Source organism: Pimephales promelas, chromosome 10 (assembly GCF_988280905.1).
Source record: "Pimephales promelas chromosome 10, fPimPro1.hap1.1, whole genome shotgun sequence".
In the NCBI taxonomy this organism is placed as follows: domain Eukaryota; kingdom Metazoa; phylum Chordata; class Actinopteri; order Cypriniformes; family Leuciscidae; genus Pimephales; species Pimephales promelas.
Genome location: NC_142778.1, coordinates 14,046,005 through 14,069,431, shown reverse-complemented (window position 1 = coordinate 14,069,431; position 23,427 = coordinate 14,046,005). Strand labels below are relative to the sequence as shown.

General features: G+C 38.5%; 3 protein-coding genes across 6 annotated transcripts in view; 1 reads left to right on the top strand and 2 right to left on the bottom strand.

Moving 5' to 3' along the window:
- Positions 1-23,427, bottom strand: part of def8 (differentially expressed in FDCP 8 homolog) — a 160,478-nt gene that overhangs the window by 1,731 nt on the left and 135,320 nt on the right. For all 4 annotated transcript variants that reach the window (XM_089135408.1, XM_039681741.2, XM_039681744.2 and 1 more), the window contains 4 exons: positions 19,523-19,636; positions 19,147-19,227; positions 6,637-6,777; positions 2,728-2,837 (listed from right to left, as the gene is read on the bottom strand). In XM_089135408.1, coding sequence (XP_088991534.1) covers positions 2,728-2,837; positions 6,637-6,777; positions 19,147-19,227; positions 19,523-19,636 — 446 coding nt within the window. The remainder of the gene's footprint in view (positions 1-2,727; positions 2,838-6,636; positions 6,778-19,146; positions 19,228-19,522; positions 19,637-23,427) is intronic.
- On the top strand, positions 3,409-5,940 carry LOC148977334 (uncharacterized). Its single transcript, XM_089116657.1, has 3 exons — positions 3,409-3,434; positions 4,699-5,448; positions 5,937-5,940. Exons 1-3 carry the CDS (start codon positions 3,409-3,411, stop codon positions 5,938-5,940), a joined length of 780 nt encoding a protein of 259 aa, XP_088972783.1.
- Positions 9,182-12,295, bottom strand: LOC148977333 (uncharacterized). The gene is made up of 4 exons (XM_089116656.1): positions 10,260-12,295; positions 9,684-9,861; positions 9,286-9,524; positions 9,182-9,200 (listed from the first exon to the last, which is right to left on the bottom strand). The coding sequence occupies exons 1-4, from the start codon at positions 12,041-12,043 to the stop codon at positions 9,182-9,184; spliced, it is 2,220 nt and encodes a 739-aa protein (XP_088972782.1). The 5' UTR covers positions 12,044-12,295.

The window sequence follows — 23,427 nt, the reverse complement described above, 5'->3', positions numbered from 1 at the left end:
CACAATTACATTATTGTTTACCTTAAATACTCAGCATTGTCACAAGGCTGACAATGGGGGATAGTTCAGCCAAAAATAAAAAGTACCACATGATTTACTCAATCGGCGTTATATTAAAAAATGTCCTGTCTCCCTCAAGCTTTGTAATGGGAGTGAATGGCTGTAGAAAATTTGAAGACCAAAAAAGTGTATCCATCCATTAGAAAAATAATCCATATGACACCAGGGGGATAATAAAGGCCTTTTGAAGTGAAGCCATGCGTTTGTGTAAGGAAAATATCCATATTTAAAACTTAATAAACCATAATCACTAGCTTCTGACAGACGGTCGTACACATCGATTTACGGTGAAAGACTAACCCCTGACCCGACACACAGCGTAATGATGAACGCAGAAGCTCAGAGGAAAGAGCAACAAAACACCAGTCGCAAATTAGCCATTTTGAAGTGAATTGTCGGAGGATTTCTATATAATAGAAGAGGAGTTTCAGTTTGTTGCGCAGCCCTATTTGTTTAAACCGCAAGAAGCATTTAGAAGCTTTCAATACTCCTATGTCATACATGCACCACGGGTTACTTTTGTGGCGCAAGTCAACTTGCGTAGTATGTGTTCAGTCGTAACACCACGGAGCCGTGTGGAGTATTTTTATCATGGATGGATGCAAATTTTCTCCAGCCATTCACTCCCCTTACAAAGCTTGGAAGAGCCAGGACATTTTTATATTAATTCCGATTGTATTCGTCTGAAAGAAGAATGTCATGTACAACTAGGGTGGCTTCAGGGTGAGTAAATCATGGGCTAATTTTCATTTTTGGGTGAACTAACCCTTTGAGGGTTTACATTTTCTCTTTCAGGTCAACTACTGTCATAGCAAACCAACAGTGAAGACAATATCGCTGAGTGTAACGGAGGCCAGCTAGTAGTTGCTGTGCAAGTAAACCTCACTCCTCTATTCTCAATATGCGCTCTAGCGACAGACGCTAGAGGCTGCAGTCTTTAGCCTCCTTGTTAGAGCACCTGACTCTCATGCCGGAGACCCGGGTTCGAGGCCCGCTCTGGGCAGGTCGAGTTAGACCCGGGTGGAGGGGTTACATGAGCGAAGTTAGGAAGAGTAAAATATATTTATATCAATCTACCTTTAGGGCAAGGGTATCCAACCCTGCACCTGATAACTTCCTGCAGACTTCAGTTCCAAACCTGCGCCAACATTTCTAACTGTAATTTTAAAAGTAACCCTAAACACCTTGATTAGATGCTTCAGGTGTGTTTGATTGTGGTTGGAGCTAAACTCTGCAGGATAGTAGCTCTCCAGCAGCAGGGTCACATACCCCTGGTATAGGGGATTAGCTATAGAAAGGCACAGATATTTGTAGGACTCTATTACCCTCTTATTGAGGTTTACAGTCAACACTGTAAAATTAAAAAAGCATAACATTAAGTGTAAGTCAAGTCAAGTCATCCTTATTTATATAGCGCTTTTAACAATGCAGATTATTTCAAAGTAGCTTTACAGAGATAAACTTAATATAATTTAAGACACCCTGCTCCTGCTCCTGATCGACTGTCCTCCACAGTTCATCTTCAACCCTAATCAAACACACCTGACCACCCAATGGGCTCTATGCACGGTGGTATTTCCGGTGAAGGTGTAAGGATGCTCGATAACTTCCGCCAATCGTAGAGTCCAATGCAAAACCGAGAATTTGTATTGAATTTTATACTCCATGGTTATACTAAAGAAACGTTAGTCACAAAAACACTATATAAAATTACATCTAAACGTATGTACGTTTCGTTTCAAAGACGGGAGGACAGTAAATTTTAAAGACTCTGTCATAATCCCGTTTTCCTCGGTTTTTCTCCGCTTTAATCTCCACAACCGGAAATGGATGAGCATCCTTGCGTGAAATGCGGAACTTATGCGTGCATATAGCCCATTAAGGTCTTCTGGATCACTTGAAAATTAAAGTCAGGTGTGTTTGATTGGGGTTGCAGATAAACTGTTCAGGACAGTCGATCGGCAGGAGCAGGATTGAGCACAGGTAACAAGATTTATGGTAACAGAGATTGGTTTTGTTTTTTAGCGATTGCTGAATAATGTTATTTTCCAGTTAGGTTTGATTGATTCACTTCCGCTGAAATAAGTAGCAGTTTATGGTGCCTGGGAAGGGACAGTTTGGCTCACTCTCTTCACAATTTTGTTTCTCAGAAAAAAAAATCATACAGGGTGAGTACACGACACGTGGGTGAGTAAATTATGTAAATGGGTGTCATTTTATCACTTTAAAGCTAGTTTGATCTGAATTGTAAAGGCAAAGGTGACTTGACCTGACTTGAAAGCATTTTTACTTTTGGGTGAACTGTCACTTAAAGGATGAACTTCTTCAATGCCTTCTGACTTATCACAATATGTCATTTCTAATTTAAAATAAATTACTCCATCTTCAGTGTCTTCATTCTTTCTGATTATCGCACATTACTGTAGTCATACAAATCTGTTTTACTTATTAAACTCATGGCCATGAGAAAAGGATATGGTTCCCTCATCATAGGATCTTACGGTCACAAGTTCACACTGCATGGTCACAAAATATGAATGTGTTCAGGCCAAGAATATATAATCAAGTTCCTGTTGAGTTAATATGATTAGCGAACCAAACCTATGCCTTTCCAGGCCACAGTACATATGGAATGAATGTGGTGAGTGAATATGTTTAAAAGCAAACCTGTGGAAAACAGCGAAGCAGTCATTACAGATGGAGGTGTGGCTGTCGAATGGGAAGAGAATGTCACCCTCTTTGCACAATTCACACATGAAGCCTTTGGCCTGGCATTTCTGATGGTATAAAAAAGAGAGAGTTAAGACAGAGATGCTGGCATAATGACACAGCAGAATTGATTTCACTTCAGAAGCTGTTCACTTTCAAGGAGTCATACCATGATCAAATTTTTCTTTTAACTTTTGAGACATTTCATTCAGAAATAACAGAATTTGCTTGGGTAGATTGTTCTACTGAGCACAGGCACAGAAAACAAACGATTTCTAGACATGAAATATGAACGGAACAAAATAAGAACTAGATTTTGTTTTTCACTGTAAAAATGTGATCTAATTAATTTTGATAAATCAGTTCAGGATTTGTGTACTTCATCCACCCAAGTTATCCCTCAGTCTCACAGACTAAGTTTAAGACTAGTCCCAGACTAAATTGCATTTTTGAGCTGTTCTAACTTAAAATATGTCAGTTCCATTGTTTTGTCTCGAGATGCACACCAGTACTGTTTTTTTTCCTAAGGCATGTTTATAAAAGCTACTAGAAAAAAAGCTTAAGTCCTAATTGAATTTAGGCCTAATCCTGGCTTAATCCAAGCCCTGTCTGTCAAACCAGGCCTATATTATATAAATCATGCTGAACTCAACAGCATACCCACAGTGTGAGCGCAGCAAAGAGTTTCAGACATGAAGATGGTATTTAAAATACTACTAAGTCTTAACTCTTTCCCCGCCAAACACGGAATTTTCCGTGTTTAATGAAAAAACGCATCTGCGCCAAACACGGAATTTTCCGGGTTTCCGTGTTTTAGGTGGTATACGGTAAGGAAGACCCGCGCGCATGTCCTGAATGATTGCGCAACTCTTTGTTTAGAGAAACAGATTGCAATCGTCTCAAACAGTGGAGTAGTGAGAATGTATCAGACAGACAATGCAGAGGTATATGGCTGAAGTACTGGAGGTTAATGGACTCGGAGTCCGATCACTCTTTATTTGATAATTCTGAATCTGATCGGGACGAAGTAGTCAGTGAGAGAGATGCACATGTTCATGCTAGCCATGGACGTGCCGCAGATAGATCGTATAATATTATGACACTATAATATGTATGTGTGTGTGCAGGCATTTATGTGTGGCTGTCTAAATATGAAGGTGTAATTGTCAAATTATTTCTCTCTTTGTGCACATTTACCACATTGTAATATGTATTTGTGTGTGTGTGTGTGTGTGTGTGTCTAGGCCTGTTTATTGTAATTCCAATTCTTCATTATTCACAGGTAGAACACAGAGAGGCAGAGGCAGAAGTTTTATTGCAAAAGTTACATTTCCCTTACATCCTGGGAAATTTGATATATTTTACATTTATTTTATGTTTTTAATTTATTTTGGAAAGTTTTATATATGAAGGAAACAACATCTGAATGTATTCTGCTTTTAAATGCACTTGTTTGATAAAAATACCTTTTTCTCAGTTTTTTGTCCAAAATGTTGTGTTTTTGACAAACCTACCTCTGTTCAAGAGGCAATAAAAAAAAGAACAGATGAAGATAAAATAAAAACGTTATTTTTGCCAAAAAGCAGAGGCTCAGATCTTTATTTTTATATATATCATCTTTATATATTCATGGAAGAAAATATTCAGCGGGGGCATTCAAATTTAGCGAAAATCGTCAAAAACCCTGGCGGTGGCTGGCAACTTTTTTTTAAAACGCTGGCGGGGAAAGAGTTAAAGGGATTGTAGTAAACTAGCTCTATGAAATAATAATAATCAATCATAACTTGTTATAATTGATTATGAATACTTGGATCAGTTAATCAGATGTAGCTACATTAACATTACAACCAATTACATGGTTCATCCTGCGAACACTCAATATTGGTTATTAATATATTAATATAAATGTACATTTCCCTCTAAATCAAGGAGTATCTCGATAGTTAAAGGAAAGGTAGTAGATAAAACATTCCTCATTAATGGTGAGGCAATACCAACAGTTTATGAGAAGCCAGTGAAGAGTCTTGGGAGATGGTATGATGGGGATCTAAAGGACACAGTTCGAGTGGAAGGGTTGAAGAGCATAAACAGATGTGCTCTACCAGGCAAGCTAAAACTCTGGTGCTTTCAGTTTGGTCTACTTCCGAGGTTTCTGTGGTCACTGACTGTGTATGAGGTTTCTTTGACAACAGTGAATAAGCTGGAAGCATTCATAAGTTCATACATCAGAAAATGGTTGGGAGTTCCACGCTGCCTCAGCAGAGTGGGACTTTATAGTAAAGGAATATTGCAGCTGCCAGTCTCTGCTTTAACCGAGGAGTTTAAGTGTGCCAAGGTCAGGCTGGAAATGACCTTAGTAGAGTCACGTGACAAATATGTAAGGGAGGCAGCCCCTGTGTTGTTAACTGGTAGAAAGTGGTCAGCAAAGAAATCTGTAGTAGAGGCAAAGGCTGCCCTTCAAATTGGGGATATTGTGGGACAGGTACAGCATGGAAGAGGGGGTCTTGGGCTTAGTTTAGCTCCTTCTAAATTTCACAAGGCAGGCCCAGCTCAAAGGAGGAAGCTGGTAGTCAACGAGGTGCGAAAGCAGGAGAGGAGCAGGTTTATAAAGGCCATTTCCCAGGCCAAGCAGGGAGAGTGGATGAGATGGGAGAGTGTGGAACAACACAAGTTGGGCTGGCAAGACCTTTGGTCAATGGAAGAGAGTAGGATCAGTTTCCTTATTAGGTCAACATATGATGTCCTCCCATCACCGCAGAACCTAAACCTCTGGGTAGGAGAGGATCCCTCTTGTCCTTTGTGTTCATCACCTGCCACATTAAGGCACATTTTGACAGGATGTAAGGTGGCTCTTAGCCAAGGTCGGTTTACTTGGCGCCATGACCAAGTACTGCGATGTTTGGCTTTAGCATTTGAAGGCAAGCGTAGTATGACCAATAAGTTGCCGCCTGCAAAACATTACACGCAGAAGTCAATATTCCTCTGCCCAGGCGAGCAACCACCGGGAAAAGGTGTTGGCACCAATTTTCGGACAACTGGAAGCTGCTAGGGACTGGAAGATGCTGGTTGATCTTGATCAACGGCTTATTTTTCCACCTCAGATTGCTACCACTAACTTACGACCAGATATTGTTTTGTGGTCTGGTTTTGTGGCATGCATTGTTCAGGTGATAGAGCTAACAGTGCCATGGGAGGATGCGGTAGATGAAGCATATGAGAGGAAGAAATTGCAGTATGCACGTCTGGCCACTGAAGCAGAACAGCGAGGATGAAGAGTCCAGGTTTATCCAGTGGAAGTGGGTTGTCGAGGCTTTGTGGCACACTCTACAACCCGGTTCCTCAGAGACGTCGGATTCAGTGGCCGGGAGTTGCGTCGCACAGTAAAGAACTTATCTGAAGCAGCAGAAAGGAGCAGCAACTGGCTGTGGTTGAGACGGAAAGATTCTAGCTGGCTATGTACAGGCCGCCACGCTACAGTTTCGTAGAATTCTTGAAGAGTCTGTTTGTATAGGTTGCATTGTAATTACAGTCATTATATTCCTGTGTATATTGCTTGAATGACGGTGGTTGGCCAGATATTGTGTTTTGTGGTAGGTGGTATGCCATACGGAACCGTTTGCCACTGAAACTGCATTATAACTCACCAGTGGGGCTCGATAGCCTTAGTCAAACGGGTTAAATATAATTAATAATTTGTGTGTCTCTGATTGGTCAAGACGCTACAGGATGATTCTGTGATCATTTACCCTCATGTTTTTTTTTTATCCGTATAACACAAAAGAAAAAATGATCTGACTCTTTTAAGGAGTTTGAATAAACTTTGTTAGCTTTTTTTCCATTGTCTGTGCTTCTATTTACTGTACTTACCTCACAGTCCAGTTTAATATGTTTGGCAAAAGTTGTGTGAATTTCAGTGAGGGAACAACTGAGATGTCCACTGGAGGTGTCAATCAGGTCCTGTAGGCTGTACATGTCATCATTCTCCACAAAGTGTTGACGGTCTTGAAGCTGTGACATAACAGTTATAACATTAGTTATTTAACATTTCACCATCTTTACCCTATTTCCAGGCAAAATAGAATAGGAAAATATGTTTATATGTTATTTTGTACACGAATACATATTGATAAATTAAATAATGATGGTTGAAGTCTAGGTTGACAAATTCTGATATAAATATGATTTAAAAATAAATAAATATCAATTTTCAAATATTGCAATACAGATCAATACCTTTCAGTATGTGTCTATACAGAACGAAATATTCTGTGATCTATTATGTTGTCAATACTGCTGACAGTGTCTTTATTATCAGTATATTTATGCTTAACATTTTAAAGTTGATGACAACAACATTACGAAAGCAAACTGTGAGATATGTAAACTTGATCTCAAGAGGTGGAAAGAAAAAGGCTTGCCTACATTTAAAACAACAAACCTGATACGGCTCCTCAAAACAAACACCCGACACAATACAGTGAGTTTACCCAGGCAACCCAGCCGAAGACGAGTCTGGAATCTGGGTCTGTTTTTTCGCTCTTTTTTATTCTTTTTTGTATATATTATAGAAGTATCGGATCGGGACTCGGTATCGGCAGATACTCAAAATCAACTGACTCGGACTCAGACTCGAGGGCAAAAAAACCTGATCGGGACATCCCTATTATATAGTGTATAGACCCCTTTTGCGCCGACGTCACAGTTACGTCACGGCGCTAGCTGGAGGCAAAACAAAGTGAAAACTGGAGGCGGCCAATGCAAACCAGCACAGATTCGGCTACATAATAAGGAGCTTAAATTACTTTTATTATTTTTAAATGTCATCTTATTGTGTTGTTTGGTGCAAGTATCAATGAAAAATGAATATGCTGTATCTGGAACTTTTATTTCTAGAAAATATTCACATCATTAAAATCGCACCGTAATGACACTCTTTACGTTGTCGTCTTCTCTGCCCTGGCTCGGCAGAACTGCGGATCATACACACACGTCTTGTACAGGACCATTCAGCACATAGTTATAGGCATCTAAAGATTTATATGCCCTCAGTTTCTCTTTACGATCGGTTTCTCTATAAGGTAGGTGTAGAAGTCAGGCCACTCACCCGAGGTAACGTAACGTTATCCTGTAAGATTGTCCATGCATCGAGTGAGCGTGTAGGCGGCCAATCTGGTTCTGTCCGTTAAAAATAACTTTTGGAAATAACAATCGCGGTCCTGGAGAGTGACTGACCTTACACATTAAGATAAAATCTGATTTTCTCCAGTCATTGTTAAAAAAAACAAGCTAATAAAACTTTCTAACTAGCATTAGTGAAGCGGCCAGAGGTATCGTTCTGCCTCCCCCTAAGCTCCGCCCACATAAAAACGTTACCATGTTTACCAACTGAAAAGGGGTCTATAATATAATAGTATTAGTATATACGTAGTATATAGTATTACATATACAAACCCGATTCCAAAAAAGTTGGGACACTGTACAAATTGTGAGTAAAAAAAGAATGGAATAATTTAGAAATCTCATAAACTTATATTTTATTCACAATAGAATATAAATGACATACCAAATGTTGAAAGTGAGACATTTTGAATTGCCATGCCAAATATTGGCTCCTTTTGGATTTCATGAGAGCTACAAATTCCAAAAAAGTTGGGACAGGTAGCAATAAGAGGCCAGAAAAGTTAAATGTACATATAAGGAACAGCTGGAGGACCAATTTGCAACTTATTAGGTCAATTGGCAACATGATTGGGTATAAAAAGAGCCTCTCAGAGTGGCAGTGTCTCTCAGAAGTCAAGATGGGCAGAGGATCACCAATTCCCCCAATGCTGAGGCAAAAAATAGTGGAGCAATATCAGAAAGGAGTTTCTCAGAGAAAAATTGCAAAGAGTTTGAAGTTATCATCATCTACAGTGCATAATATCATCCAAAGATTCAGAGAATCTGGAACAATCTCTGTGCATAAGGGTCAAGGCCGGAAAACCATACTAGATGCCCGTGATCTTCGGGCCCTTAGACGGCACTGCATCACACACAGGAATGCTACTGTAATGGAAATCACAACATGGGCTCAAGAATACTTCCAGAAAACATTGTCAGTGAACACAATCCACCGTGCCATTCACCGTTGCCGGCTAAAACTCTATAGGTCAAAAAAGAAGCCATATTAGAATTAGAATATACTTTATTGTCCCCTAGGGGAAATTTGTCATGGACTCAAAGTGCGTGGTGCAAAGTAGTAGCTGCCATTACAAACAATAATACACATAGTAAAAGAAATACCAGCTAAAGATGTACATGTAGACTACACACACACTCATGACACATCTAATGAAAATCTAAAAAATAAATGAAAATAAAATAACATACAATACTAAAACAACAAGCAGAACACCAAGTTATTGCACACTTCTCATTCCTCCTCGTACAATCTAAAAATTTTGATTAAAAATTTTGACGGAGTTGGGTATAAAAGAATATTTGTAACGGTTCAATTTGGTTTTTGGAATTCTGAACCTTCTGCCAGAAGGCAAGAGCTCGTACTCCGTATGAAGGATGTGGGACGGGTCAGACAGAACTCTCCGCGCCTGCCTGAGTACAGACTGCTCATAGATGGACTGAAGGGAGAGCTTTTCAGTCCTCCCCATCACCTTCATAGCAGTCTGTACCAGGCACTGCAACTTCAATTTGGACTGTGGGGAGAGATTGCCAAACAATGCCGTCATCCCATACCTGATGACACTCTCCATCACTGCCTGATAAAATAAAAACATAATCTTCTGACTGACACCAAACACCCTCAGTCTGCGTAAAAAATACAGCCTTTGCTGTAAACGGGAACATAAATGATCAACATGATCACCCCAACTTAAAAGGTTATCCAGGTGGATACCCAGATACCTATAAGAAGAAACCTGTTTGATCTCTTCCCTGTGAATAGACAGTGGAGTATGATCCCCCACTGACCGAGGGTCAAACACCATCTCCTCAGTTTTTTTAGTGTTAATTGTGAGATAGTTCTTATCACACCACTGAACAAAATTATTAACCTCCGTGAAGTACACTGACGGGTCTGAGTTCTGGTGAAGCAGGCTGAGAATAGCAGTGTCATCAGAAAATTTAAAAAACAGGTTGCCTGGGAGACTATTGGTACAGTCATTTGTATAAAGAGTGAACAGAACCGGTGAGCTTACGCAGCCCTGAGGCGCACCTGTGCTGATGCATTTGGATTCCGAAACTGAGTCGTTAATCCTGACATTTTGGGTTCTATTTGTTAAAAAAGAATAAAACCACTTAATAATAAAAAAGGGTTAACATTCATCTGGGCCATTTTCTGTAAGAGCAGATGAGGCTGTAATGAGTTAAAAGCCGAACTAAAATCAATAAACAAAATGCGTGCGTAGGCCTTGGGCTCCTCCAGATGCTTAAGGGTCAGGTGGGTGATGCTATTAATTGCATCGTCTGTACTCCTCCCCTGCCTATAAGCAAACTGGAGTGGATCCAGTTCAGGGTTGACTTCAGATTTCAGTATGGATACCATGTATTTTTCAAAGCATTTCATGACAACAGAAGTTAAAGCCACTGGTCTATAATCGTTGTTTTCTATAGGACAGGGTTTCTTTGGAATGGGAATAATGGTAGATTTTTTCCAAAGGGCAGGAACCAGATGGAAATCTGCAGACCTTTGAAACACAGGGCACCATGCAGGGGTTAGCTCTGCAGCAAAGGTCTTTAGAAGAAAAGCAGAGATGCCATCAGGGCCTGCAGATTTCTTCTTGCATACATGGCTGAAAAGTGACTGGATTTTGAGAGGATCAACTACTAACCTTGAACAGGGGTCAGTTGTAATTGACTGTAGTACATTATTGCATTCCAAAGAATAGTCCTGTGTATCAAACCTGAGAAAGAAATCATTAAGTGTGTTTGCTTTACTCAACTCATCATATGTCATGAGGCCCTTTCTATGTGTTGTCATGTTTGTAACAGCTTTCATGGAGACCCAGAGTTTTTTAGAGTCCATAGAAACAAAATTCTGTTCTAAGACATCCCTGTGTTTCTTCCTTGCCTCCTTTAATGAATGATTAAGCTCCCTTTGAACAGATTTCAACCCCGTCCTATCATTATTCCTAAATGCCATTTTTTTCCGATTGATGAAGTTCTTTAACTCTCTGGTGATATATGGCTTATTGTTGGGATAGATTGTAATAACCTTCTTGGTGACCACACAATCCACACAAAATTTAATATACTCTGTAATAGTGTCAGTGGCTTCATCGATACCCAAATTATGAAAAATGTCCCAGTCTGTACAGAGAAATGAACCCTTCAGTGTCTCTATGCCGTCTTTAGACCAAACAGTCACTGTCTTAGTGGATGGTTTACTGCTCTTTAAAACAGTCTTATAGGTGGGTATCAGATGGACTGTATTATGGTCTGAGTTTGACAAAGGGGGCTTTGGACTGGCCCTGTATTCATGTCTTATATTACCATAACATTTGTCCAACACTCTACTGTCTCGAGTGCCACAGTTGACATACTGTTCAAATCCAGGAAGGGATAGTTCCAATTTACAGCTGTTAAAATCTCCAAGAATAAAAACCGGGGCTCCCGGAGTGCGTTGCAGTTGGTTGTGAACACAATCTGCAATACGAGCTGCAGCTCGAGCCGCATTCCCACTGGAGGGAACATAAGCTGAACAGATTATGATATTGCCAAACTCCCTCGGGAGGTAAAAGGGTCTTAGAGAAATGCAAAGTAATTCAATATCAGGGTTGCACACAGTCTCTCTCACGGAGTAATTTCTGCACCAACTGTCACTCACAAACACGCAGATACCTCCCCCTCGACTTTTCCCCGAAGTTTCCTCCCTGTCTGCACGGACAAGGGAGAACCCCTCCAGCTCGATCAAGGAGTTGGGAATGTCTTTGTGAAGCAAGGTCTCCGTAAAAACCAGCAAACTCGCCTCGCGGTATTCAAAACATACCCTCATGTTGACACGGAGCTCCTCCATTTTACTCCTGAGAGAGCGAACGCTGCTCAGGATCATGCCGGGCAGCGGAGGTCTACTTCCTCTCCAGCGAAGACGCTGTCGTGTTCCCCCACGTCGGCCTCTTTTCCGCCGTTTTTTATGAGGTGCCAGGATTTTAAATGCCTCAGGAAGGCTGAATAACTCCGCGGGCGGCGATGTTGTTCCCATGTAGCGGAGAGACAGCAACGTATCTCTGGTGTAGATGATTGGTAACCCACCCTCCAAGTGTGGAAAAGTTTGACACATCCTCAGGAGCTGCTATACAATCAATGCCAATAATAATCCTTGTACAAATAACGCCATGGTGTTCCTCTGTATCCTCGTACACACTCACACAGTCGATAGAAAACCACAATAAAATAGTAAAAACGATGAATAAATAATAAAAACAGCTCCCGCACCAGCAGCACACGAGTCCGGGTCGCCAGCAGAGCAGCGCCACCGGAAGGTTGCCATTATTACCGGGATCTATATCTAAACGGGAACCAGAAGCGCAGGCGTTTTTTCTGGGCCAAGGCTCATTTAAAGTGGACTCTAGCAAAGTGGAAAACTGTTCTGTGGTCAGACGAATGAAAATTTAAAGTTCTTTTTGGAAAACTGGGACGCCATGTCATCCGGACTAAAGAGGACAAGGACAACCCAAGTTGTTATCAGCGCTCAGTTCAGAAGCCTGCATCTCTGATGGTATGGGGTTGCATGAGTGTGTGTGGCATGGGCAGCTTACACATCTGGAAAGGCACCATCAATGCTGAAAGGTATATCCAAGTTCTAGAACAACATATGCTCCCATCCAGACATCGTCTTTTTCAGGGAAGACCTTGTATTTTCCAACAAGACAATGCCAAACCACATACTGCATCAATTACAACATCATGGCTGCGTAGAAGAAGGATCCGGGTACTGAAATGGCCAGCCTGCAGTCCAGATCTTTCACCCATAGAAAACATTTGGCGCATCATAAAGAGGAAGATGCAACAAAGAAGACCTAAGACAGTTGAGCAGCTAGAAGCCTTTATTAGACAAGAATGGGACAACATTCCTATTCCTAAACTTGAGCAACTTGTCTCCTCAGTCCCCAGACGTTTGCAGACTGTTATTAAAAGAAGAGGGGATGCCACACAGTGGTAAAAATGGCCTTGTCCCAACTTTTTTGAGATGTGTTGATGCCATGAAATTTAAAATCAACTTATTTTCCTCTTAAAATTATCCATTTTCTCAGTTTAAACATTTGATATGTCATCTATGTTGTATTCTAAATATAATATTGAAATTTGAAACTTCCACATCATTGCATTCTGTTTTTATTCACAATTTGTACAGTGTCCCAACTTTTATGGAATTGGGTTTGTAGTATTATATGCCTTGGAAAGCAGTACGAAAGCTCCCTAAAGGACAGTGGCAATCTCACTAATACCAAGCTCAAGCTGAACATCTGGCTCAAGGCAGTTGAGCACAGCCAACTGCTCGGGAGGTTTGAAGTATGGTTTAAAGTGTAGGGCTGAACGATTTTGGAAAATAATCTAATTGCGATTTTTTTAACCAATATTGCGATTGCGATTTAATATGCGATTTAAAAAAAAGTTATTTACCTTCTGTATTAGTCGACAAAGACAAGCAATAAATCATTGTACAGTAGGGATGGGAATCTTTAGATAGCTCATGATCTGATCTACTTTTTTTCTTATTAATTAATCTTAATAACTCTTAAAATATGTATTTAATTACATGTGTAAAAACACATACTTTAAAAAATAAATATAAAAAACATTTAATTAAACCAATTACATGTTAAGAATTTTAAATAGGCTATATAAAATAATATAGCTTCAAAATATAAAAGCTAGTAAATAAAGAGAAACAAAAAAAACATTACAAGCAATAAACAAAGAGTGGTCTCAGTATTTTAAAGTAGGCTGTCTGAATGTTTTTCATTCAAGAGCTGGAGTGATTTCCCCTCAGTTTAGATACGATAAGCTGCATTCACACTAATGCATATATCTCTTTTGAAATTGTAAATGTGGTTTGTCCTGTTGGTTTAAGATATAACTGACCGTGTTTACATTAATTTCGCGTCATAAAATCATTTTGACATGCAAGTACATTTACCAATGAGTCGCTCACGGCCGCATGCACGAGCGCTCTTCACAAAGCACGCGTTAGTATTTTAAAATGAAAGCAGCCTTCTCAGTGATTTTCATGGTTTTAATATATAAGCCGACTGCATTCCAAAAGACATAAATAATGCCTCTGTGAAGCATTTGTAAAGAAAATTCCCGCGGGAGAGAACGCGCACTGCAAGTGTAACGTTATAACATCAAGCAAAGCGGCAAAACCTGTTCAATGAAGCCCGCGAATGTCCTTGTAATTCGGTTCAGTCCCGAACTTTATGAAATAACGTTACTATGTTTTGGAAGGTTCGAGCGGTGTCGTGTGTGTGTGAGTGAGGAAGAGAGAGAGAGTGAGAAAATAGAAGCAAGCAGATTCAGAACACGGTTCGTTTCTAAAGCACGCCCAGCGTCATCACGCATCTGTGTTTAAAAACTAAGCTCAGACTCGATTCTGAAATTCTCTGATCCAGGATTGTGGAGGAGAGAATAAATAACACAATATCACTTAAAAATAGACTAAACTGTTCTTTTCTGACCGCGTACCGTGGCAAGTTGATGCTTTAAATCTTGCAGACTGCTTTTCTCGCGCGTGTCACGTGACCAATGTAATCGCAGCTCTTGCGATTACAAAATCGCGTTTTATCATATCGCGATTTTATCGCAAATGCAATTAATCGTTCAGCCCAACTAAATGTATATTGCAGCACAGGGTGAAGTCATTTACGATGATTTGAGTCAAAAATAATGTAAATTTAATATAAAACTATGTAAATGACACTGTGTCGCGGCAGGATGTTGAACAAGAGCTGGTAACACTTTATTTGAAGGGGTGTGCATAAGACTGACATGACACTGTCATAAACGTGACATAACACCTGTCATGAACATGAAGGAGTCTTTATGAATGTTTATGAGTGTTGTCATTAAGTGTCATGCGGTAAATTATGACACTTTTAATGCAAAGTTGACATTTTTAAAATATCTTTGTTATGACAACTTGACATTAACAAAGACAAAAATGTTTTGATTATGACAACTTGACATTAACAAAGACACAAATGTCTTTGTTATGACAAATTGACATTAACCAAGACAAATATGTTTTGATTATGACAACTTGACATTAACCAAGAAATCATAACTAGTGCAACGTGTTCCACTTTACTTGAGGTAAGGGGAAATATTAATGATCGGAGATGTGAAACAATAAACGGTAGCAGTTTGACTTTGAACTCTTCACTCTTCTCCACTTTATTGCTTCACATCTCAGATCACCAACTCTCACAAAACCCGGGACACTCTAGTACATTCAGTGCGCATGACACATGCCTATCTACGGCAAGCCCCGAAGGGAAAAATATGTTGCATACACACATATACAATGAGCGCCAGTACCTCCAGAATTAGTGCATCATAACAGAATTCAACAAAGTCTGTTACATAAGCAAAAACTATTTTTGGCTTATAAATAGTACTAGAAATAAAATTTGTGTTATAGGCCTAGATACGCACTTTCATGAGATCGGGCTGGATCGGTTGAAAGCACATTTGAAACAGGTAACACTTTAGCTATTCACAAACGCAATCGCTTTCTCATTAATTCATTGCATTCAAACACATGTACGTTAATCTTACAGTACTGTCTGTTGGTAGTTGATTTTGAATGAGCAGAAATCTGTAAGAAATGTAGCGACCCGTAGATAACTGATGAAAACGTAGTTGTAATCCTAACGTTCAAACAGCGCGTCGTCAGTCATTCTCCATTCAGCATTAAAACAGCACAGCGTGTCGCGTTCGGAAACGATGAAAACTCTCTCCAAGATGATTAAATGTTAATATTATTATACTTGATCTGTAGATAAAGCTCTGGTTTCGCATAAATTGACTCTCTTGCTGCAGTACCTCAGTCTTGTTCCTTTCTACCATGTGTAGCCTATCACAATACTGGAGAGCACTATCATTGTTATTCACGCGCACAGTAACTGAAATGTAAAACTGTTAAAAGAAAAGGCTCAATAGACTATTGCATAGATAGATACTGTATAATACACTATGCATCGATATGTATTTCCTTTGTGCTTAGAACTTTTCCAAACGGACTTGTTGCCTCAAGCGCATCATTCAGCGCTCGCGATGCGCATAAGCGCTGTGTGCCGCACTCTATTGGAGTCTTTCATAATCATATATCATAATAATTTTGCACAATGAAAGATTATTAATTGCATTTTTTGTTCTGTTCTGTCCTATCTATCATAAGTTGCTGCCTCATTAAACAGCTGAACTATACATTTGTGCTATATTTTTTTTTCTTAGGGGTAATATCCTTCTCACCTTTTTCACCCCTGACCCGTTTTCATGTCTGATAAATACACCGGTGTAAATTCATGATACATTGTCTTCTCTTAAATGTAATACTTCATGTACATTGTTGTTAAATATAGTTTAATAATAATGCTACATGATAAATAGAAGGCTTCAAATAGATTCTGTAATCGGTGATCGGTATCGGGTGATACAGCTTCCAGTAATCGGTGACCGGTGATCGGCCCCAAAAATCCTGATCGGAGCACCCCTAAAAATTTGTGAAATGATTATAGAAAAAGCTAACGGAATCATTTTGATTGGAGGGGATTTAAATTACATTTTGTCAAATAGGATGGATAAAAACCCACCATCATTTGCTGCACCTTCAGGGGCCAGTAGGATTCTAAAGCAAATGATGGAGGATCTGGGTCTTATCGATACATGGAGACATATACACCCAAGAGACCAGGATTACACATTCTATTCAAACCCACACTCCTCATATTCCAGGATTGATTATTTCTTTGTCGCTAAAAATGACTCTTACAGAGTCCTGGATTGTAAAATACATAACATAGCCTTAAGTGACCATGCCCCAGTTAGTTTGATTTGGGATTTGGGTAGAGGTTATAATCCAAGCCTATGGCATCTAAATGTATCACTTCTAAATGATAATACATTTAAAGATCATATAAAGGAAGAATTTGCTCAATATCTTCACTTTAACGACACGAGTGAGACATCACCAGTGATCTTGTGGGAGGCGGCCAAGGTAGTTTTGAGGGGAAAGATAATCTCATTCGCATCAGCTAAGGCGAGAATTAGAGAAGCCAAATGTAAAGAACTCGAAGAATAAACACTTAGAACAGAGACATAAAAGTCAACTATCTACAAACAATCTAACTCGGCTTATTGAAGCCAGGATGGCCTTGGGAGATTTGCTCACAGATATTACTGAGAGAAATTTGAGATTCTTAAAACAGTGCTATTATGAGCTGGGAGTATTAGAATTCCAACTTAAAAAAACAGATGAGCTTAACAGTCATACAAAAATAATGACTCAGATAAGCTCTTTCTGTATAAACAGGATGAGATATCAGGAGCTTTTGCCACTTTTTATAAGAAACTGTACTCAAATATGGACACCTGCACAGAATTTGAAAAAAATCGATGCCTACTTAGAGGGCATAAACCTTCCAAAGTTGTCAGAGGAAGACTCACAAGCAATAGATCGACCCATTACAAGAGAAGAAATTGTGGAGACAATCAAGGGGTTAAAAAACGGCAAAAGTCCGGGCTCAGATGGATACTATAACGAATTTTATCAAACTTTTGTAGATGACATAAGTCCTATTCTAGAGAAAGCCTAAGCTTATGCATTTGAAATGGGGGAATTCCCACCAAATTGGAAAGAGACAATAATTTTGGTTATTCATAAGGAGGGAAAAGACCCTAGTGCAGTTCATATAGACCCATAGCGCTTCAAAACTCTGATTGTAAAATATTGACCTCCATTAAGGGTTGCCACCTTCAGTGAGGCAAAATAAGGGACACCCATACAAGAGATAAATAAATAATTAAATTAAATAAAATAAAAAATGTGTCAAGTGTATGGAACTGATTATTTCAACATGCCAACTTGACAGCTCAACAATAAACCACGAGAAAAAATGAGATCAAGTATGTGAGCTTGCAACAGAAAACATTTTATATTATTATTTTACATTTTATTATTTTACTCTTATTTACTTATATAAACTCTTCTGTATATGTTAGGGATTACAGAACCATTAATCATGTTTTTGACAATTATGCATGGATTGTTTTTATTTACTAAAATTTATTTTGAATTTGATTTTGAAATTGTTATGTAATTGTATGTCTATTTTTTATTTAAATAATGTAGCACTTTTAAAACTTTCTTTTAATTGCCATAAAGTGTGTATAACAGACAGGATCACAATTTAGTATGCATATATGATTAATATTTAATAATGCAAATTATAATGTTTAAATTTATTAATCTGTTTAATAACATTAACAAATAGGTTACCTGTCTACCAAGCTCTATATATTAATATTATATATTTATTTTCCAAAGAAAAAAAAAACAACAACAACAAAAAACATAGGCCTATATCTTTAAAAGCAAGGATTTGTCTGTCACGGCCATAGGTCACAGCCTGCTGCCAGTCTGCTGCTTTGAGTCGCATGTTCTCTAGACTCATCATGGAAACAAAGACACTAAAATGCAACCAGGGGCAAATTAATTTCTCTACTTCTTGTGAAATTGATTTCATTATAATTAGGCTATTAGTATTATCCATAGCCTACTGTAAAATCCTTATTTATTTATGTGTGGGTCTATGTAAAATTATGTCTGTTGATATGACTATTTGTATTATTGGTAAGAAAATCTATTTATTATTTATGTATTCAGACATAGGCTATTGTTAATTCTATAGTATAGCCTATGGAATTCTCTGGGTTTGTTAAGCAAGTTATTTTTCTCCACAACATTCACATTTTTATTATTAAACATGTATTTAATATCTCTCTCTCTTATTTCTTATTATAACTTATTTAGGCTACTCATTGCCACTGACACTTTCCAGCGAAGTATTTGTTTCCTCACACTCTCGTTGTTACTTTTGCATACGCTTTCGTTTCAGAGGTGGACGCAACTCTCTGCCAAAAGACCCGCCCTCTTCTGACTTCAACACTGCGGGGTCAGACTGCGGGCTGTTTTCTCCAATACCGATACCGTGACTAGGCGCAGTTGCGCACAAATTGTCTATACACAGGCTCCACCGCAGACTTCTGTCTGAGTTATACACCCTTATGCCACTAAAGTGTAAACTCGGAAGACAACTGAAAGGGGGTAGGGGTGCCATTTGGGACAGGGCCTAAAAATGAGTTGTATCTTAAATCACTTACGTGCAACAGGAGTCGGGCCTCCATGGCCTCCTTGCAGGTGATGAAATATGGCTTCATTAGCAAGATATCTTGACGTAATTTCTGCAGTGCAAGAATGATAAATTCAGCAAATATTCTGCTCATATACATCATAAATTAAACAAACAAAACAGGTTTACATAATTTGAAAAAAAGTTATATTCTTGGAATAATTTACTGGATATCAATGGACTGTCAAAATCATGATAATGTAGCATGATTGAATTGTTGATTACAGTCAAGAAAGTCTAAACCTCAGAATGTGAACAGGTGAAAAATCACTATTTTAAGGTAGGGTGGGGAGGTGTAATCAGTAATCAGTTGTAAACTTGTAATCAGTTGTTTTGTGGAAACTCACTCTGATCTCCACCAGCTCCTCCACAAAGTTAAAGAGCAGAGGGTTGATCTCTTTCAGTCTGAGCACAGGCCTTGACATCATCAGAGCAAGATAGCGCATGGATGAACGACACACCTGAACACATCAATACACAAACCAAAATCAGAGGTTTTTATCAAACTGAAAAATGGAAAATAGCGAAAGCGAAAAGACCCCACCTTCGGCCGTCAGTAACCCCTCTGGCATATATATATATATATATATATATATATATATATATATATATAGACACTACCGGTCAAAAGTTTTAGATCAGTAAGATTTTTTATGTTTTTAAATGAAGTCTCTTCTGCTCACCAAGGCTGCTTTATTTGATGAAAAAAAAAATGACAAACAGTAATATTGTGAAATATTATGGCAATTTAAAATGACTGTTTTCTATTTTAATATATTTTAAAATGTAATTTGAAAGCTGAATTTTCAACATCATTACTGTTGCTGATTACACATCAGTTTTCAGTGTCACATGATCCTTCAGAAATCATTCTAATATGCTGATTTTATGCTCAAAAAACATAAATTATTATTTTCAATGTTGAAAACAGTCATGTACCATTTTCCCCCCAAAATTCTATGATGAATAGAAAGTTCAAAAGAACAGCATTTATTTAAAATATAATCTTTTCTAACATTATAAATGTCTTTACTGTAACTTTTGATCAATTTAACTCATCCTTGATGAATAGAAGTATTTTCTAATTTCTTTCCCCCAAAAATAAAAAAAAAATCTTACTGACCCCAAACTTTTGAATGGTAGTGATTAATGTTACAAAAGCTTTTCATTTCAGATCAATTCTTTTATTTTGAACTTTCCATTCATCAAAGAATCCTGAAATAAAAATGTAAAAAAACTGTTTTCAACATGGATAATAATCATAAATGTTTCTTGAGCATCATATTATAATAATTTCTGTAGGATCAAGTGACACTGAAGACTGGAGTAATGATGCTGTAAATTCAGCTTTGATCACAGGAATAAATTACACTTCACTATATTCACATAGAAAATCACAGTTTTAAATTGTAATAATATTTCACAATATTACTGGGGTTTTTTTGTATTTATCAAATAATTGCAGCTTTGGTGAGCAGAAGAGACTTCTTATATATATACAGTATATATATATATATATATATATATATATACATATACATACCATTTATACATTTCCAAAGTAACCTTCCTAACGCTGAATGTATGTGAGATTCAACACATTCTTTCTGTTGTGTGACTGTGTGAAATTTCTTTGAATTGCCATGAATTTAATTCCACTTCCTGTCATTTCAATTCAAATTCAGCTTCCTGTGGGGCGGAGTCAATTCAATTCAAATTCCAATTCATGAATTGTATGCAAATTCTGAATAGGGGATTATCACGCTGATACGTAGGACTTCCGGATTCTGTGATCTTTGTGCACTGCCACTTCCGTTGAATCACCGATCTCGCTGGCGAACTGATGAAGGACTACACTAAGTTTATTTATACGGCATCCCTGGTAAAGTAGTCTGATTCACTAAAGTGCCGGCAGCAAACAAACGTGCTACCTTGTTTTATTTTAAAGTTTTAATCCACTTCTTCCTTATACTCAATTCAGTCGGGAATCCATGAAAACTTACGTAGGGTTGGCGTTGTTGGTTAGATTTACAAATTGGAACAGAGCATTGACATATATAGCCTTCGTCTCAGCCATTGTTGAACTGCGTCGGTAGTGAACATGCACAAAGATGACAAATCCCGCCCATGAAACCCGGAAGCGTGATAATCCCCTATTTTGCACAAGTCTGTTCTCTGGGTCAAGTCATACATTTGTAAAAAAAAAATGAGTTTGCCATGTCTGCTGATGTAATATCTTTGTCATAGCATCCTTTATGTTTCACATGACGGGTGTCAGTGCTGTTCAATGCATTGATCTCTATGAAGTGAAGTGTCAGATTCAGCATAAAGTAACCTCCATTGAAGTCACTGAAAAATCAAGAAGGGTATGGGCTATGTGCACAACTGTAGTTTCGAACTTCCGCTTTTGTCAGAAGTTGGCGTATCAGTTTCCGGTCTACGACTGGTCACCCGCATCCACTAATAAACAAACAAGATGAGTGCTGCTGTTGTACGAAAAAAAGAGTTCTTAAACACATCTAAGTTTCTAATAACTGTAGTGGATCTAACGTCCGTTTCACACCCGTTTGCAGTGTGTGTTGCGGTGCAGGATCGTGCTGTTAGTGCGTTCACATATGATGCGTTTGCACAGTGAATAACTGATCCGCGGCTGTACAACAAACACATACTTAATATTTGTATTTTTTTTTTGCGCGTCGATCAAAATGTCTATTTTGTGCAGCCACTGCGCACGAAGGTTGGTGTTTATCAGGAAGCAGTAGAAGCTCAAATGGCTGTTAGCGACTTGAAGCAGAGCAAGTGCCGCACAGCAGTCTCCTAACGCACCATGTAAACAGGTTAGGGCTTTCACTTTTCACTGATGTGGTACATATAACAGTGAATCTATTTCTGCTGTGCTGCAAACGCTGGTGGTCAAAATGATAAAGATTGACCTGAAAATGTAGTAATTTCACCATAAATGCGTTTAATTAAATAAAATGAAGTAATCTCACCATAAATGCACATTTAATCAAGGAAAACTACAATTTACTTCAACCAGGCGACAGAATGAACTCGTCTCGATCGTGGAGGTGGAAAAATAAGTTTTGTGACATGCAAGATCTATTGTTTTAAAATTAAGATGCAAAAGAAAAGGCAAGTCGGCTGCTTTTGTCAATTTCAAGTTTTAATTTAAATTATTTGCGATTTTAATTAAGAAATATTTGACTGAGCAACTTGTAGTGCATGGAGTAATAGCCCTAACTTTGTTTAGATTGTGTTTAAACGTGCATTCAAAGAATCGCAATGCTGACACAACTTTTTGTTTTTAAAAATAAGTTGCAGCATAACTTCTGGACTTTAAATAAAAATATTAAGTATGTGTTTGTTGTACAGCCGCGGACCAGTTATTCACTGTGCAAACGCATCATAATAGCCTATGTGAACGCACTAACAGCACGCTCCTGCACCGCAACACACACTGCAAACGGGTGTGAAACGGACGTTAGATCCACTGCAGTTATTAGAAACTTAGATGTGTTTAAGAACTATTTTTTTCGTACAACAGCAGCACTCACCTTGTTTGTTTATTGGTGGATGCGGATGACCAGTCGTAGACCGGAAACTGATAGGCCAACTTCTGACAAAAGCGGAAGTTAGAAACTACGGTTGTGCACATAGCCTATAGCTGCAGCCTGGAGATCTCCAGAGTGGGAGCTACAAAATTGGGCTATTCTAAAGATTTCACTGGTCTTGCCTATCAAATTGCTGAATTCCTACACAATGCTAAATACCAAACGATAAACTATACCCTACACCCTACCTTCGGCCGTCAGTAACCCCTCTGACCTTGGCAGACAACGGAACATTTTTAGTTGGACTGCCTACCCTGCGAATCTTGAGTCTCAGGACAAAATGTTAATATTTATCTACTGAAATATATCAATTCAGATGCAGCTTCTGAAAAAAAATTGCCCTGTAGCCTAAACTTTGTGTAATACATTCTAAGTTGAATCAAACAAAATATTTCCACCAAATGTGTCCACCAAAGCGTTGAGACGTTTCGTTGCTATGATACACAATATCTGCAGCACAGTTTACTTTGTAACTGATTTCGCGGATAATTTGTTTCATACTAAAAATTTATTTTCCATCCACTTTGTTCAATTAGCTCTGCCAGTTGATGTCGTTGTACAGAAAGAATGTTGTGACAGTTGGTCGGTGTGGTATTAGTCCCGCCTCCCCTCCACTGTGATTGAACAGTTCTAAAGTG

Bases quoted from the DNA above. Each gene is read 5' to 3' on its own strand.
- LOC148977334 (XM_089116657.1), top strand. From the start codon at position 3,409: ATGCTGAACTCAACAGCATACCCACA. The intron at 3,435-4,698 runs GTGTGAGCGCAG...CTCTAAATCAAG, and splicing joins AACTCAACAGCATACCCACA to GAGTATCTCGATAGTTAAAG.
- LOC148977333 (XM_089116656.1), bottom strand. From the start codon at position 12,043: ATGTGTCAAACTTTTCCACACTTGGAGGGTGGGTTACCAATCATCTAC. The intron at 9,862-10,259 runs GTTTGCTTATAG...TGCTATTCTCAG, and splicing joins CCTGAACTGGATCCACTCCA to CCTGCTTCACCAGAACTCAG. The intron at 9,525-9,683 runs GTTTCTTCTTAT...TTATTTTATCAG, and splicing joins ACAGGGAAGAGATCAAACAG to GCAGTGATGGAGAGTGTCAT.